This window comes from Megachile rotundata, chromosome 5 (genome assembly GCF_050947335.1).
Source record: "Megachile rotundata isolate GNS110a chromosome 5, iyMegRotu1, whole genome shotgun sequence".
Classification (NCBI taxonomy): domain Eukaryota; kingdom Metazoa; phylum Arthropoda; class Insecta; order Hymenoptera; family Megachilidae; genus Megachile; species Megachile rotundata.
In genome coordinates, this window is record NC_134987.1 from 9,425,120 (window position 1) to 9,443,114 (window position 17,995).

Here is a 17,995-nt window from a genome sequence, read left to right on the forward strand (position 1 = left end):
TAGCAATTTCTATAATTACTTGATGCGTGGGTCGGGATAGGTGTGGACTGAAAAAGTGAATATTATACTTTGACAACATTCAAGTATAAATTTTTTTACCTGATGGATTTATATTACATTTCTGTACAGTCAGAAAATTCTAAAAATCATCATTCTTATTTTACAAAATAATTATTAATTCACTTCACAATTTATACAGGTAGAGAAGAAAATTACATATGCTCTTACATGTTACAGTAAGTATTATTAGAAGAAACAGGAGATAAACTTGAGGATATAGATGGGTTAATAAAACACTATATTTATATAGATATAGATGATTTAATTGTCAAAAGAAACAATTTTCGCGTAGCTATAGGAACAACATGAACTGTGCTTGGAAAGGATTAACGCTTGTCTTTTCGTTTTCTTAATTTTTGTTTGTCATCTTGTTCTGACTGGAAACGCATAAGTATTTACTTTTTTTACTTTCGTACACACGGAGTGCAAAATTGCGAGCACGGAGACACAATTGAATGAACGAGCGAGACAATAAACGGTTAACTCATGGTGCCGGATGTTGAATCACGATATTTCGCTGCTGTGTAGATTTTCACATTTTGTCGATGTCTTTCCGGTGCGTTTGTGTGTATGCGTGGGCATGTGTACCATTCACTGTAAAAGAATATCGATTCTGTACAAGTTAAAGAGATAATTAACTATTGAGTCTTCTTGAGGTATCGTTGTTTCTATTGGTCTATCGTCGGAGCTGTGCTCGTCGAAAATCTTATTCTGTTTTCTCAGTTTGTTTTCTCTTTCGACTATTTCCATTTTGTCGTTAATTTTTTTGGATTAAGTTTCTATTACGTTTGAACGAGGCAGTATACAGCGTCGATTCTACGACGATCACAGCGAATGTAAAACGTGTGTCTTTCCTGTAACAAAATATAAATCTCCATTATGCATCCCCTGCTTTCACCGTTCAAGATCCGAATAATAACGCGCTACCTAGTAGTGATACCCTAATTCTTTTTTTAATTATACGCCGTCTCGCAGGCATCGAAGAAATCGTTACCGCGTGTACTATTACACTTCAATTTGTTCCGGTTGCGATACAAATACAATCACCGATCTCGTCGATTGACTTGCTAAAATTAAATCCTAAATGTCATCGTGTGGACAGTCACAAAAATATTCTCGTCGAACATCTCGCGGATACGCGGTGTCTACAGAGTTCACGATTCTCTAAGTTTTATCTCCGTCTGAATCTCGTTACCGGGTGGACATCTTGCGAAACTTTTTCTCTTCGCAATCGGTACATTATGCGAACTGAATTCGTTTGAATAAAAGAAACGAACCGATTCACCGAAGCCAGCAACAAAGGGTACGTGGATAAAAAAAGTGTGTTCGAAACACTATCGACAATCGTGGAAACTTGACACCAGTTTAAAAAGGGGATTCGATGTACATACAATGGCAAGTGCGGCTCCCCTGCGGAAAATGCCGATATAGGGGAAAGGGGTCCTCGGTGGTTTCGGTTGGTACGTTTTCAGATTTACAAACTTTCAAGTTTATTTGAAAAGTTGAAAATTTGGAAACTCGAAGATATGCAAATTTTGAAAGTGTAAAATTCGGGGATTCTGAAGTTCGGCGATTTGGGAATTAGATTTGGAAATTTAGAAATTTAAAAATTAAGAAATTCCAAGTTTACCTATTTCAATCCCCAAAAAATCGTTGGACTCCTCACCCCCGTATTACGCATCCGAAGGGAGCTTGCACTCAAGTATACTTGTACCCTGTTAGAGATACAAGATGACGGGAAAAGCTTCGAAATCTATTGTCCGTTACACGTGTTACAGAAAATGCCGAGATCGAATGTATTGTTGTTGCTTTATCCTTCCGTGCCTTTCACAATTTTTCACAGTTACCGATCTGTCAATTTACGCTGCAGTACCAAACTAGAGCAACGAAAGAACAGAATCCGAACTAAACGCTCTATACGGATACAAATTTTTGTTCAGAGAGGTGAGAGGGTCGATGGGAAATCTTTATACTCTTCTTAATCGAAATATCAAGGATCACGCAACGTCTCAGCTTCCTTTATACATCTTAGCACGATCAAAATTACATCGGTTCGTAGATCTACGGTTCTGCTATCCGCGATAAACGCTCGTTCCCTACGTGTCGCGTTCGATATATTACGTAGAATCTTACAACACGAGACACAATCCTACTTCAGACGGGTCTACGCTCTATTTCGTGGTGCTTCCGTACAAATTTTTTCAGGCATCTGTTCGTCCGTTCGTTCGTTCGTCGTCGATAGTAAAACACGAGGACATCACGCGCGGTAATGTACCGATAACATTTCGCCTTGCATCCTTCACGGTCGCAATTATGATACTTTATCGTAAAATTCTATATTACATTAGTAACATATTACACAAGCGACTTCCTGCTCGAAGTCAAACGATAATAAAAGATCACGTAATCACGCGAGCAAACCCTATCACGCCTAATCTCTCATTCGTCGTCATTTCAGGCCTATTTATAACCATGCGTTCTATACAACCTTAAATAGCAAAAACATTCTGCCACCTTTATATATATATCTATATAATGTAACTTCAGTTCTTCACAGCTTTCCTCTTCGTTTCTTGTGCAACGCGTAAGCTGTTTACGGGTACTCCAAATTTAACAAATATAACACACGTTCACGGGATATCACTCGATTCACAAAAAGACCGTTTCTTCAGGATATAATTCAATTTTCTACAATCTTCAATTTTTGAAGTTTTTTTTTTTTGGAACATATTCACATGTTTAGAACACATCTTCTTTTGCTCGTATAAATCGAAGTTCGTCTCTATCTTCTTACATGGACGATAACTTCAGAAACGTGACACGTTCGACAACATCCGGTGTTTCGATTGTATCTGGTCCAACGGACAGTTCAGTATATCACTTCGTACACGGTAGCCTTCTTATCACCAGATCCGGTCACTATGTACTTGTCATCGGTAGAAATATCACAACTGAGCACCGACGAGGATTCCTTTGACTGAAACATTACAGAATCCTATTGTTAATTATCTATTTGCAACGATCTATTTCGAGTAAAAACGAACGACCATGTACAGTAGACTCGCTATATTGCCATCACGCGTATATTCTCAAAAAAGATTGACATATATGGTTAAAGTGAACAATTGGTTACAGCAACCATTATTAGCCAAATCGAAAAACAAGGAATGTGGACTTGCTTCTTAGGGCTCATCTTGTGGCGAGTAGCTCCTTTTGTCAACTTTACCTCCCTTCATGGCGATATACCAAGCTACTGTACGTCGAATTGTACTAAAAAACGAATGGTTACCTGGAATATCGAGGCTCCATATGGAGTGCGCCACGCGTTGAGTAAATTGTCCTTGCCGGTCGAGACGAACCACTTGCCGCACGTAGCGAAACGTAACGAAAGTACGCACGACTCGTGCAAATGAAGCTGATATTTGTCCGGTTTCGTCGCGTGAAGCACTTCCACATTCGAGTTCTCCATACCCACAGCCAACCACTCCCCGGTCGGACAGTATCCAAGAGAGAATATCTGCGAGGTGAAGTCGTGTTGCTGAAGCTGTCTGCCTTCTCGGAGGTCCCAGGAACGCACTGTGTTATCGAGACCCCCGGTCCACAGTTTCGACCCGTCTGCCGAGATGTCAATGCAAGACGCCCCGTCTGTATGCCCTTGGAACTGCCTGACCAAAGACTGATTCTGTAGATCCCAGACGGCGATGTTTCCGTCGCTGCAGCAGCTGAAGCAGACCTTCGAGTCTGGCGAGATGGCCAATGCGTAACACGCCGGAGCGTTCGAGGTCAATTCCGCTTTGATCCTCGGCGTTGGACTCGCCAGATCCCAGATGCTTAGGTTACTCGCTTCGCCGCCGACGATCAGGGTTCTACCGTCTGGCAAGAGTTTCACGGATCTGTTTATCAAACGAGAAAAAATATACATTAATTTTTTCGTATACTTTGAAGTTAATCAGACTTATTGTTTAACACTAAACCTACCGACATATAATGTACATTTACTTTGAAATTAAAAATGAAGTTAAAGAATAAATATACAAACGGCGAAACATAAATTAGCACACACATTTATTCTGTATCTTGATGAAAATCAATGCTAATTTCAAGGAATGAACTTTAACAAAATGTGTACTTTATAAGTTTGGTAGTTTTAGTGTTAAACACAGAGACAGATTGCACAAACTGCATTTTTCGGTGAATCTCATGATTTATGATTGATAATCAGGTTTTAAATTATCCTTGATTTGATCTGGAAATTAGTGATTTGATTTGATGTAGATCAGTGACAATGACTGCTCGGAAGACGCCCTATGTGACTTTAGACTCGTGCGGTCTAGGTTTCGAAGTTTGAAGTTCTCGAGCGTGTTATCATCGAATGTGCTGACGAAGTTGCTGAGAAACCTCGAACACAGTCAAGACCAGGGTCGCTTTTGACGCTAATCGATTTGAACACGCGCGAGACCGAAAGCTCCTCTAATTAGCGAGAGAAGTACCGATGTCAAAGACGTTGTTGCACCGAAAGGTCGAAATGATTCGTGGAGCCGTGGCAAACGAGACCGCAATATCGCTCGACAAGCGCTAATCAGAATTTATTCAGCAACGGTACGTGTCGCGTTTGCTAGACGGAGTGGAAAGTTAATGCGACGTGTTGGCGTGACGTTCAACCAACCTGATGTAGTTGTCTCGTTGCAAGCAATCAAGCTGCGAAACGTGTTTCGCGCTACCGCTGCCGCCCTGATTGATGTCCCAGACCTTGACGCATCCTTTGCCACCGGTGTAAACGTATTTAGTCGGATTTGAGATCGTTACCGCGCACACCACCTCGCCGTGTGTCAGAGTATTTATCTGGCGCGCATGACGCGGTATTCCTTGTCCAATTAGAGCATCAGGTGGAAAGGGCACCGGCTGCATCTGGCCTTCGCTCGATACGTGGAAACTGTACGCCCTGACAAACAAACCAATTCAAACACATTTAACTTAGCTACCTCTTTGCACTTGCTATCATTATTTCTTAATGCGACTCTCGTTATATTAAATTCACGTTATATTTTATCAACGAGTTCGTTAAAGTTATCTGAAGGAAGAGACTTTTAAATATATATCGATTTTCATCGTGATAGTCAAAATGCAAACTCTCCTTCTTTTTCTTGGATTTCTCAAAGTTCTCGGTTTCATAACTATTCGTAAGAGATTAAAGATTATGGAAGAACAAAAGGGTACTCACGGTTTGCCACCGGGTACGCCGAGAGGTCCAAGAGGTGCCCTCATGGTACCATGAGGATCGTACAGTTGCTGAAGTGGTGGTCTTGCGGGATATCCATTCAGGGCAGGAGCATAACCCAACATGTCCACATGGGGTCCTGCGGGTGGATGATGTGGCGGCGGATAGTGTGGCGGATAAGGGCCGACCGCCGAAGCCGAGACCAGCGGTTTGCTGGAACTCGATGGTTTCAGACCACCAGAGCCGGAGCTGCTACCACCTGTCGACCATACATTCATCATCAGACTTCCCATGTATTTCCCATCAAAATGATCGACAGAAACACTATAAATATTAACGTGATCGATTGACGTTGATGAGATCCCATTTATAATACGATCTTCTATATTCCAGTTTCCTTAACTGCCAAAGGTAGATTATAAAATTATTTTCACTTCAAAATTATAATCGAAATAGTAAACGTGCAAATTCAGAATATATCAATTTTTTGCGTATTGCTAATTTTTGCATGAACCGGAAAGTTAAGAAAGAAAGAAGACATAAAACGAACCGGCTGACGTAGGTGTGACAGGTTTCGAGATGGGTGTGGTAGGTTTCTCCCGTTCCTCCATCTTCTTGGCTGAAGGTGTGCTAGCGTTGCTACTCGTTCCACTTCTGGGCGAGGGTGGTGGCACTTCTTTCTTCACCTGGCTGCTCAAAGGCACCGAAGATGGACCAAGTTTATCGAGGCCGTTTTCTCTGGGAGAGGAGGTGCCATTCGCCGCGGGACTCGTTGGTCCTTCACTGGCGTCGTCTACAACCAAGTCCTGGTCGCTCTTTTCACCATCGCTTTGCTGTCGGGAAAACGTGTACGGCTTTATTAAGGAATTAGCATCGATGTGAAAGCTTGGATAACCATCCGGGATACCTACATGGCCTATATCTTTGTCTTGCTCCTTCTTCATTTTCTTTAGGTGTTCGTGGTGTTGGGGGTCTGGTGATCGTGGCCTGCTGTACTTTTCGCGTTCGGCAGGTGATATCGAATTTCTCTGTAACAAGTGAAAATTACGAAAAATGTAGAACGATATTTTAAATTTATTGTCAAAGTTTATATACTCTTTCCGAATAGCGGGTCATACGTATCAATTTTTTATTTCGCAAAATAGTCAGTTCGGAATTCCAATAAATTTGCTAAAAATTCTTGCTTCAATATTGACAATTTGCAATCCCGTTCAATTGTCAGAATTAATTACAAAATACATTTGTACACTCTAAACAAAAGGAGCAAATACTTTCGAGATAACGTTTTCACTATTGAACCATTCTTTCCGATATTATCGATCACTTATCGGAAACGGTAAACACTGTTGGCTAAAAGTAATCGTTGTCAGGTGACACGCATCTGCCAGAGAATGATTGTTTGACGAGAGCAGAAACGAGGGTATAGGAGGCTATAAAACGGCTGTTAAAGTTTATCGCGAGAAATCTTACCGAGCTAGTAGATAGCTCGTTTTCGCCTGGACGATTTCATCGTAATGTTTTATGGATGACGAATCCTTACTTCGGAATAAACGCGATAATATTCCATGATTAAGATAATGCAAGTGTCGAGCAACGAAACTTACAACGTCGAGGCGTTAAAACTGTTCCTTCGTCCCACGATTAAATTAAATACCTGTTTGCCCGTCGATGCGCCGAGAGGAAATTTAATTACGCCACCACCTACGATTCTACCTCGTTCGTCGTCGGGAAAAAGCGGCAAGGCAAATAACAGGAAAGTCGTTGACTCAACTGAAAGGTGTCTTTAAAAATCATTTTGTTTGCTTCATAGAAAAAATACTGGAACTCCTCTACTTTTTACTTTGAGAATAATTGCTGTCTATCGAATTGTTTTCAAACTTTTTCATATCTGAAGAAGCTTGAAATTTATTCAATTTCATAACATAAGATAATAGCTGTTATAAAAATTTAACGAAATAACAATTGTAACAAGTAACAAGTTTTAAGTTCCACAGTTGAAAGGTTTTGTCTCATGTGTGACTTTCTAGAAGATTTATACAAACAGAACTTTTCAATTCATCCGTTTTCAACCCCGGGGTAAAGAAACGATCTAAGTAAATATAGGTTTCTTTTTACCATGCTATCGGGTCTATTAATTCTCGAGCAATCTCCCCCTTTCAACTTTCTTCTCCATAGAAAAGGGTCGATAAGCGGGAACGCGAATCAGTTGATCGGCAAAGTAGAGCGAAATGCGCTCTCGAAAACGCTCCGCTGCCAATACCTCGAAGATACGAAGGTCCCGAAAGTCGTCGAAGATATGATCGACAAGAAGTTTTACGAGCGACAGTTTTGTCGACGATACGGCAAATGGCGTCTCTCTCGCCTCTTCATCGGGAGGCGAGCCCTTTTCCTGTCCCCGATAACTGCACTTCCCCATCCAGAGCAACACCGCAAACTACCCTCTCGCAGCCTCTCCCGACCCCAAAGTAAATCTCCTCTTCTCAATTACCCTTCGTCTCTCATCCACTGCCACCTCTGGCTCGGTCCATTACCCCGACGCCTTGGTATCATCCCTTCCAGAGGTGCTCGTGTCTGGAGAACCATGCATCGACCGAAGGGAAATGGAAGGGCGACTATGGTGATTTAGGATACCGGATATTCTTTCAAGACTTTATAGACCAGGGTTTTCTGTTAAATATCGTATAAATACTAAAGCTACTATCTCCTCGTGGAAAAGTACTATACCGAGTTAAGATTAAAGACCGAGCTCGTAATTTATTAAATGGATCAAGCTATTCGGTCATTCTATCTATGCTATAGAAGCGGAATATATCCGTATGTTACATCGATTTTGTTGCAATGAGTTAACTTTAACGCAAAGATTACAATTTCAAATACGCCGAACGAAACAGATGGCTTTCACCCTGATGGCAGTGGAAAGATCATCAACTTTATAGAAGAAGAAAGGCATTCGAAGATATTATCGACGGGAACAGAAGGCGTGACGAAGGCACGCGGCGAAGACAATCCCGGGACATGGAAAAATTCGCGTCGATTCCAGGTCGGATAGCTCGCGAGATGAAACGATTCGTTCGACAAAAAGGAGCGAGGACAGAGAGTCGACAGGGATGGGAAGCGAATTCCCCGGAAAGACGCAAGAAAACACGCACACGCGCGCGCCAAACGACTTCTCAAAGGAAGGAAGGAATCCCCGAGGAGCCGTATTACGTGCCTGGCTCGAGTTTTCTCGAACGAAAGAACACGAGAAGTGGGATTCGTTTTTTCTAAGGAAAGAGGGAGAGAGAGAGGGAAAGAGAGAAAAAAGGGGAACTACTTCTCTCTCGTTACCTGGTAATGGCCAGTCACTATTTATCCGAGCAGCAGCCACGGGAGTCGGTCTGGTAAAACTGTCGTGTTCCTGGAAAGGAAAGCCTCGACAAGAGCCGAAGAATACACGTCCCGACGCGCTCTCCTTTTCTCGGATAAATCGACGGTAAAAGAAAACACGGGAGGGGGGAACAACGAGTTTGACTGGATATTTCCGAGAACGATCCGTTCTCCCTCGGAAGAAGAACGGAAGAGATATCTCGCGAGGAGAATACGAAAAGGCGAGGCATTATCATAAAAATGCGAGGAATCTCTGAAGATCTTTGGATTTATGTCGGAACGGAGATGGTTAGCGCGAGATAAGTTTCGAGGAATCGGGATGGCTGGCTGGTACGGGATAAAAGGAACCGTATGAATCGTCCTTGCCAAACTTTCGACGCGTCATAGAATTTTTATGTCGTGGTCCTCCTCTTTCGTGGCTGTCTCCAGGGAACCAGAGGGGCTGGCAAGTCGACTGCTGTGTCTGAGAGGCTACCACTTTGGCAATACGATACTCTTTCTAGTCGATCATTTCGTGCTACCTACGCGTTACTCGATCCTCGTGTTCGCTCATTCATATTTTATCAGCCTTCATTTCCCCACCCGTATACGGATTGTTCCAGACTCATTGTCTCTACCGTAACCACTTTTTTCCTTGCAATGCGTTTCATCCTGCTTCGACGCGAAAGTTTTATCCTGTCCTAGAACGCATCGTTTTCCCCGTTGAAACTTCGTGGTTTGTCACTGTGTTGTATCCTAGTGGTGGGTAAATAGCAGGGCACTATTATAAATACAAAATCTCCACGGATTTTCAAGCTACACGTGTCTGTACGTTCTCCAAGGGGCACTCGGAGTATCCGCGACTGTTCTACCCTTTCGTAATTTCTCACTTCTCCTCTTTTCTCGCGTATTCTGTCGGAAAGCGACGAGAAGGGGCACGCGGTTCATTCGCGTAAGTTTACTTACACGTAGGTAGCCCTCGTCGGGATCGTAGGCGGTAGCGGCAGGCTTTCGAGCAAAGAGGGTTCTCGCGGCACGATCAATATGGGGGTCGGTAGCTTTGAAAGGGGTGGCCTGAAAAGGAGCGAGAGGCAGAAAGACGGGGGAGGAGGGTGTTGGGTACACCGTAGATATATAGATTTTGTAGTGTTAGGGAGGACTCGGTGTGCCGGCAGGCAGGCGAGCAAGTTGGCAAGCAACGGCAGAAGCAGCAGAGGCACCTCGGTGCAGCCGGAGACGGTGGTGGCGGTGGTTGTTGAGAGGAAGGGAAAGAGGAGATCGGTGGTGTGCGTGGTATTGGGGTTGGTGGTCGGAGCCACGAGGGTGGTAAGTGAGTGAGCGACTCCTTCACCACGGCGCCTCGTCTCGACCCAACCACCGTCACCCATACCACCCGAACCTTCGCCGACCTTACGGATATATCCCGAGCCATGGACTACCTCGTCCCCCTCTTCCTTCCTCCTTCCTTTCTGCCAAGTAGTCTTCTTACCACTCACCCCACGGTATTCCACCTCAACCATCCAACGCTCCGCCTGTTTCCCTATTCCTCACTCCACCCTCGTCGTAGCCAGGACCCCTAGAGAGGAGGTTACGAACCGAAGTCGCGTCTCCCAAGACCCCGCAAACCCCAGTTGGTACAAGATTGCACCCAGAGGTTCTCAAACCGACACGACGCGTTCCGAAGAAGAATCGCTCGACCGTGCGAAACCGACACTCCTGCTTATCGCTACCGGAGTGCACGGATCAAGAGCTTTACACTCGAGTACGTTGCCTCCTCGAGAGATCGTTCGATTCACGATCGCTGAATTACGGGCTTCGTTATGCACCCGTGACCGCTCACTGACCAGTTTAGACAATTTACCGTACGATTAACCTGTTGACTGTGGCGAGCCAGTTAACTCGAGGAAAAAGCGTATGAGTAGTGCACTCGAGTGCAACACGGATTCTTTTCAGACAAAGATAAATACGAAGACTTGTTCATTTCTTACATCCCAAACTTACAACTTTTCCAATGGAAAAATTCTTAAATTCATAAATTTGCAAATCCCCAAATTAGTGATTCACGTTATAATTTCTCGCAGGCAGAAATTACAGAATATTTAACCTTCTTACGGGTTCGAAGTTACGGTGTCTGCTTCGATATATCGCTTAATAATACTCGAATTTAGCGGTGACGGGTGGTACCTCGTTAATCATTCAATGAAACACAAATTAGCGTAAACTCGTAAGTAAAGAAAAATACTTTGTACTTCTTTCGTGTGCAGAAGCGATAAATTCTTCTTGGTTCGTTATTTATTACGCGTGATTGTGTTCTGACCGAACAACGATACAGTGAACCGGTTTAAATATTGGTTGGAGATTTACGAATGACGCGAGAGTACGATGTGAATTATGATCAAAAATTGAATACGCGCATTAAAGCCGTAGTTGTCTATCCGGTTTCTTTTTCCTAATAACCATTAATTTACTTATCAAAATCATGAGCGCAACGTGATAGGAGAAAGATTCATCGGGTGGTTGGCGCGCGAGCGTAATTTCGCCGGTTCCGTGATTACGTTGGACGGCAACCTCACTCGAGGATGCATGGAATTTTTAATGGGTCCGCCGGGAATACCGGCAACCGATTTCTGGAATCAACCACATGTCACTGGGTCACCGCGCGCATCCATCATCGCGGCAATTAGTGAACCGAAACTTTTATTTTTGCACGCGATACCTGGATCTGTTTCCTCGATCGAGTTCAATCCCCTTCGCTTCCTTTTTACAGTTTCGATTGCAGCAATTACATAATATACTTTCAATAGTAATCTGAAAAACTCATTTCGAATAGCAAACCACTATATCAGCCAAATTAATTGTTAATATACTTAATAATTCACGTTATGCACTAGAGCTGTTCATTATTAATATATTATTGCAGTAATATGCACGTAGATTTCTACTGCAATGGTTAATAAAAGTGCTTTCACCGTTATGTATAATTCATTATTCGCAATGAAGACTGTTTTAAGGTAGAAACTCGAGAAGTATTTTCGTAAGTTGTCTAAAGCCGATGAGAAGCAAAGCACTTCCGTAAGAGGATTCGAAAATGCTCAATACATTCAAGTAGTTATAAACGTTTGCTGTCAGACGACCGTTGACTAGTGTTACTTGAAATATCCTCTCCTGCAAACTTTTCTCGTTCGATAAGTAATTGTTAGAGCGAATGTACGTATAAAAAAGAAAGACACTCGAGAAGTGATGCAATGATAACATTATCGTATGCTAAATCTTAAACTTCTGTCCACACCTGTTGCATAAAATGTATCAATTACGTATCATATAAACACAGCTGTATCAACGAAGGCATATTTATATCTTAGGATACCCGGAATAAAAGTGATAAAACGATATAAAATGTTTATTATAGAAATCATAAATACAGGCAAGTGGTTTTAAAGCTTCTTTTATACATCATTCTCTGTCTGGTTTAAAATGGTACTCTTCTCAGTTTTTATCAAACGATTTGTCGGTATATCATAAACATCCATCCGGGTTCTCCAGCAGCCGGGTGTTTCCTCCGAGTGTACAGCAGCGTTGTTTCAACCCTCTTTTTCTCGTTTCCCATCCCTTTCACAGGCTGTCTCCGCGCCACCCTCGTTCCCGCTCGACCGTTCCTCATCGGTCGGGGGCCACAAGAGCCCTGCGGCGGAATTTGCATTTTTAAATTAACTCGCCTCTGTTTGCAGCTATCTCGGCGCGGCGCCGCCACCGTCGGTCCGGGCTTTACAATTTTATGCAACAACGCGCTCCGAGTGGTTCGTCGTCGCCACCCTCCGCGACTCTACCTACACCGCCGCCACCCCGTCGACTCATCCCCGACCCCTTTGTCGTTGCCGCAAACCGTACCCGGGTGATCGATATTATTGTTATCGTTATCGTTCGACCGACCTCGAAGCGGCTGCGTTTCCCATCGACGTTACCGTTGCGGCCAATTACTTCAAACCACGGCACAACGACAGCTTTTACGGCGAACGCGTGGTATCGGTATCGCGAGAACAGACCGACTGTGCAATATGCATCGAATCTCTCTGCCCCCAACCCGCAGCCCGCAGTTTCCGCTTTTTCCTTCGTTTCTTCGCTAGGTCGGGTACCCCCGAGCTATCTCCGCCCCGTTCATTTTTCCGCTTTTCCCCCGCTTTTGTTTTCGGTTGCTCGTCTATCGTTGACCACGCCGGCAAAATGTCATTCCGTGTACACACTCTCTGTCTCGCGGCTTTATCGAATACAGAAACCGCGACGATTGCTTTCTTTTTCCATTAGGCGACACACAGACGGGCGCAACCGGATGCATCGACGGAAATTGCCGGTAACCGGCCAGGCTCGGTGATAGCCTCCGGGACAGGGGTAGCAAATATTTTTCGGAGATTGAATTTGTTTCCCCTGTTTGCGGGCTTTTTCGTGTCGCGTACTTTCTCAGGATACGGCGAGGCAAAAGAATTGACGACCAATGTATACCGGCGTACACGAGTTGCCGTCGTGAAAGAGCTATTCTGACCGAAGAATTTCCGGGAGCATAGATTTTCTGCATTTTTATAGCGAGCTTCTGCGGGACGGTACTCGAGAACGCCTCGTATCGTGGGGTATAAAATGTTGCAGGGAGAATACAAGGTTTTCGTAATCAACTGTAGTGGCATTTATAAATAGAAATAAGAACGGATATTGTATAAAGTTCTATCAACTTTTTATTATGAAGTCATAAGCTTCATAAGCTTAGAACTACCCGACATAATAAGACTATTTTTGCCTATACTTTTCTGCTTCGACAGCTTATTCAAAGCAGACCGGAAACGCACCGTACAACAACGGATGACAAAAGGAACCGTGCAAAAAAGAGGAAGAAACAGAATAACCTGCTATAAAGTGGTTGCGTTATCCATAGTGGAACGAGGAAACATTTTTATCGCGCCGTCAAACGGAAGGCACGGTGTCGGAGGTGGAAGTAAGTAGAGTAAACGCGGTAGAAAAAGAAGGAACGTCTAGGTGAAAGCACGAAAAAAGAAGCAGAGGAACAACCGCGGAGACGGGACGAATGAGCGGAAGAAAGAGAAGAGTTCCGGTAATTGAAACGCCCCTGGTGGATTACGATCGTCGCTTTATTTCGCGTGCTCGACAGTGCCGGGGCTTCTCCCCTATTATCTCGCCCGTTTCTTCGGCTGCTCCACCCGTACCTTCGTCCTCCACGGGACAAGAAAAACGAGAGGAGCCAGAAGCGTGTGGAATGGCGGATGGAGAAACCGTTCAGCTGCATTGGCGTAACTAGTTAGGGGACAGACAATTCGTCGAAAATTACTGCGGGGTTGAAACGGGGTGGAAGATGACATAGGGTAGATAATTAAGTACTTTGTGTTAAAGATTAGAAACTTTTTGATTTCCAAAGTCTTTTATGTTCAAATTCTGAAATTTTTGAACTTTCAAGTTTTCAACCTCAATAACATAGGTTTCAAGTTTCCAAATTCTCAGTTTTTGGATTCACAAGTTTTCAGACCCCAAGTTCTTCAAATTCCATATTTTCAGTTCCTACAATTCTAAATTTTGAAACTCCTAAATTCTCAAATTTTCAAACCCCAATTCTATAATAGCAAAGTATCGAAATCCCAAATTTCTGAAAAGTGCAGAATACGCCAATGTGGAGGTGGTTAGAGAAATCGGGACTGTACATGACGGGGGTAGAAAATGAGACGGCAGGCGAAGAATACGAGGGGGGAAAGGACCAAGAAGGTAGGGGAAAGAGGTCGCACGCAACAATGCCCGCGGAGAGGCGCATTCTCGCGCGATTACCGACGCGCGCTCCGGCCCTAACGAATGGCTTCGTAAACCGTGGCCGCTTTAAGGTCATTACACAGCGCAAAAAAGGCAGTTAATAGGCGTCCCGGTGGCGTAGCATCGGCAGGAAGGATCGAGAAACAGACAGCGGAGGAAGAAGAAGAAGAGGATCAAGCGACTGGCCGTCGCCGATCGAACCGCTGATTTATGGCCGGCAGTATATTCCAACAGAGAGAGGAGAGCCATCGGTAGAATTCTACTATCGCGAGAACGTTAAACGCTGTACCCTTGGCGGGACACGTACCAGCAACCCTTTACCGAAACCGCCCCGCGCCATCGCGAGGCTGCATGTAGGAATCTTGTTAACCGGCCACGCTAGACCCACGATCCTGCCTACTTTCGATCTTACACGTGTTGCCAGCCAATGTACCAGACCATCGATAATAGGTGAATTATGGCCGGGACGAAAATGGGCTATGAACATTTTCGATCGTGCCATGCCGGACCCTGGATGGTGGTTGACTACAAGGACGCTTGTAGTCCTTGTAGTTCAATGGTGGGAAACGTGTCGTGTATTATTGCCGAAGGAGATCGAGCTGAAAGTATCGAACTGATTTTACACATTCTGTTGCATGAATATTTAAATTCTACTATTACTTAGAATTTCGAAATTGGATTTTGTTAACTCTGAGTGTTATAGAAGTGGTTTAAATACAAACTGAAAATGAATTTGGCAATGGAACGTAAAATAAAATGTTCGCTATACCACCGCTTTCATTACTTGTTAAGAGGAAATTAAATTCTGCAATCACGTTTTGGATACAAACGTTGAATATAAAAATAAATAAAAAATATTACTTTATTGTTTACATCCTGACTACAATTTTTAACGTATATCAGATGTTTAAATATGCACGTATGTTTACATAAATCATGTGTACATAGTAGCGTTCTAAATGTATAGCTAAACACCGCATGTGGAAAGTTTGGTTCACAAATGATATTTGACGCTAGAATGAACAACGAATTTCCCAAGTGCAATGGTTTTATTCATACAAAATGCAAAAAGCTGTTGCCGCCGCTGTCAAAATAACAGCTGATTCGGAAAATTTGCACAATATTTAGTTCATGATTTATTCATATGTTGTACACGTGTTGCAGCCATTTAGCAATAAAACCACTTTTTGGAATAAAAAAGTGAAGCAAAAAAAGGGAAGTGGATTTTAAAAAATATTTCCCTAGATACTTTTACACAAACCGGCGTTTTTATATCTCGTTCCAACATTTTTATTAGATTTGTACTTTATTGAAATCGTATATCCTGATTTAACTTGCTATTACGTACACTTGAGAGAGAACTAAAGCACTTATTATTGCATTCGTCAAAAAGATACACATCGTAATTGGTCTGCAATTAATATTAGCATTTATGAATATGATACAGGGGGTAAAAAGGTATCTGTATACATGTATCTTGAAAGCACCGACTTTTTTCTCCAAATTAACGTGTGAGAAGTTCGTTGCGCGAAATGCATACTGACTAACTTCGTAATAACTTCAAATTGAAATGATGATAATTAAAGCCTACCATCGTTCCGAGCAACCCTAATACGAATAAAGTGCTACTTACACGATCTCCATTCCCGCACCTTCAAATTGATTTATTCAAATTGATTTAAATTACACGCTACACCGTCGAATTTTGATGAACAAGCAGACCGTGATTGATTTAATCGAAGAAATAACGAGGAGAAAATTCTAACGAAAGAAATCGGGGAGCATAGAAATTTATTCGTTCCTGTTATCGGTCGTTTCAAAGCTGCCGCCGTTCCCTCTCCGCTTTCCGTGGCGGGAAGATTCAAAAAACATGCACGCGTTCAAAGGCAGACGATTATATTGTGAAATATATACGGAGACGTAATTACGGGGCGGTCGGAGAGACCCGGTGGCCCCGGGTGGAGTTTTACGGCCGCCTCATTAAATTACGAACTAATTACCGGTCGGCGAATTATTAAAAAGCTTAGTCGGCCGTTAAACGTGCCGTGAGTCGTAAAAGAGAGGCTCCGGCGCGCGAGTCACGCTTGTGTGCGTGCGTGTAACGCTCGGAACACACCGTATTCGAGGCCGATGGCTCTCGTCCGGTTGAAGAGACTCTATCCTTTGCCTTGGCTCGTCAACCGCGGGGAAAAATTAATTTTCGCGGTACCGATGTTCCAAAGTTCGCCGACTGAAATTCCGGCTCGTTGCTCGCTCGATCGTGCGTTACTCGCAGTTTTTAAATGAACTCGAAATTGCTCGTCCTCGACCCTATGCTTTGTAACTCCGAACCCGTTTGCGCTATAATTATTTTCATGGGTTCTTCACGGTCATCTCCGACTTTATTTCTGCTCGATCAACATTTCGATATTGAATTTGCCAAAAGCCTCTCTGTCTGTATATCTTCCCCAACACATGGCCATCTCTTTAATCGATCAAAAACGAAAGATAAAAACACTGATTTTGGCAATATTTTTTCATGAAGGTAAAAACGTACTCTAAGTACATTACGTAATTTCACAATGTTTGTTCTAAAATAAATTTTAAAAACAAAATATTATTATAACTTGTAAAAATTAAAAAATGAATAATTTTCATAACCGAAAAGGTCTTCAGTAAAAGTAAGACGATTCGACGGTGATTTTTAGTCACGGTGTCTCGCGCGTTGACACGATTACAAACCTCTTCGCCACGTTACAATTATTCGACACAGGCTGTAGAGCTCTCGAAACGTTCGACGCGGAACGAATCGCGAATTATTCACGCAGCTCGTGGTCACGCTCGCGGAGCGTTTTCACGTATCGCGACGTGTGCGTGCGTGAACGCATACCGAGCGTTAGAGCAGGGTTTCTTGTTTCGCAATTAAATTAACGTGCGCACACTCGTCCCGCAGAGCGCGATGAATGGCGCGCGTAAATATCGACGCGCGCGAAACGTGACGAAACGCGAGCCGAACGAATCGATCGTAAAACAGCGAAACGAAGCGATTCAATGTCGCGGAACTGTTCAAATTGCCCTCGACCGCGCCTCGGAACGTTTCTAACAACTCCCAAACACCGTTCCACGTTCGATCGATTCCGTTTCTATTATTATCCTCATTGTTTCCGGTTCACTTTCTCCTATTGTTGACGCTGATTATTACCTCATAGATCTTACAGTGGTTTCGTTCAAACTTTGTATGCTTACTCGCTACACGCAATGTAATAACTTTGCAAAACTATAACGCAACTCTCTAAAATAAGGGAGTTTATGTTTGAACGTTCGTGTAATTCATATAAATTTTTTTTCCTCGAACTTATAGAGAATATTATGAAAGATTGTTCTATTGAAACAGAGATATAGTTGCATTTGAAAACCAAGATATACCTTCGAAGAATTAGGTGGGGTACATTGTATGCAGTAGCACGAAAACTGGAATAGAATAAACCAAAGGAACGTGTTCTTTCGTCAACTTACAATTACCCGGCTTTATTAAACCCGGCGCGCTTCGTTACGAGTTCGAGGACACGGTGCTCGACGGTCGAACCGGAG

General features: G+C 43.3%; 1 protein-coding gene across 6 annotated transcripts in view; it reads right to left on the reverse strand.

Annotated features, from left to right (window-relative positions):
- Positions 1-301: 301 nt before the first annotated feature.
- The window catches only part of LOC100875385 (protein groucho), a 123,271-nt gene continuing 105,577 nt past the window's right edge, over positions 302-17,995 (reverse strand). For 4 of the 6 annotated variants that reach the window (XM_012291273.2, XM_076532072.1, XM_012291270.2 and 1 more), the window contains 6 exons: positions 6,190-6,306; positions 5,829-6,132; positions 5,282-5,537; positions 4,727-5,002; positions 3,350-3,953; positions 302-3,037 (listed from right to left, as the gene is read on the reverse strand). In XM_012291273.2, coding sequence (XP_012146663.1) covers positions 2,930-3,037; positions 3,350-3,953; positions 4,727-5,002; positions 5,282-5,537; positions 5,829-6,132; positions 6,190-6,306 — 1,665 coding nt within the window. In that variant the 3' untranslated portion in view covers positions 302-2,929. The remainder of the gene's footprint in view (positions 3,038-3,349; positions 3,954-4,726; positions 5,003-5,281; positions 5,538-5,828; positions 6,133-6,189; positions 6,307-17,995) is intronic. The other 2 variants (XM_076532070.1, XM_012291271.2) reach the window with 2 other exon arrangements.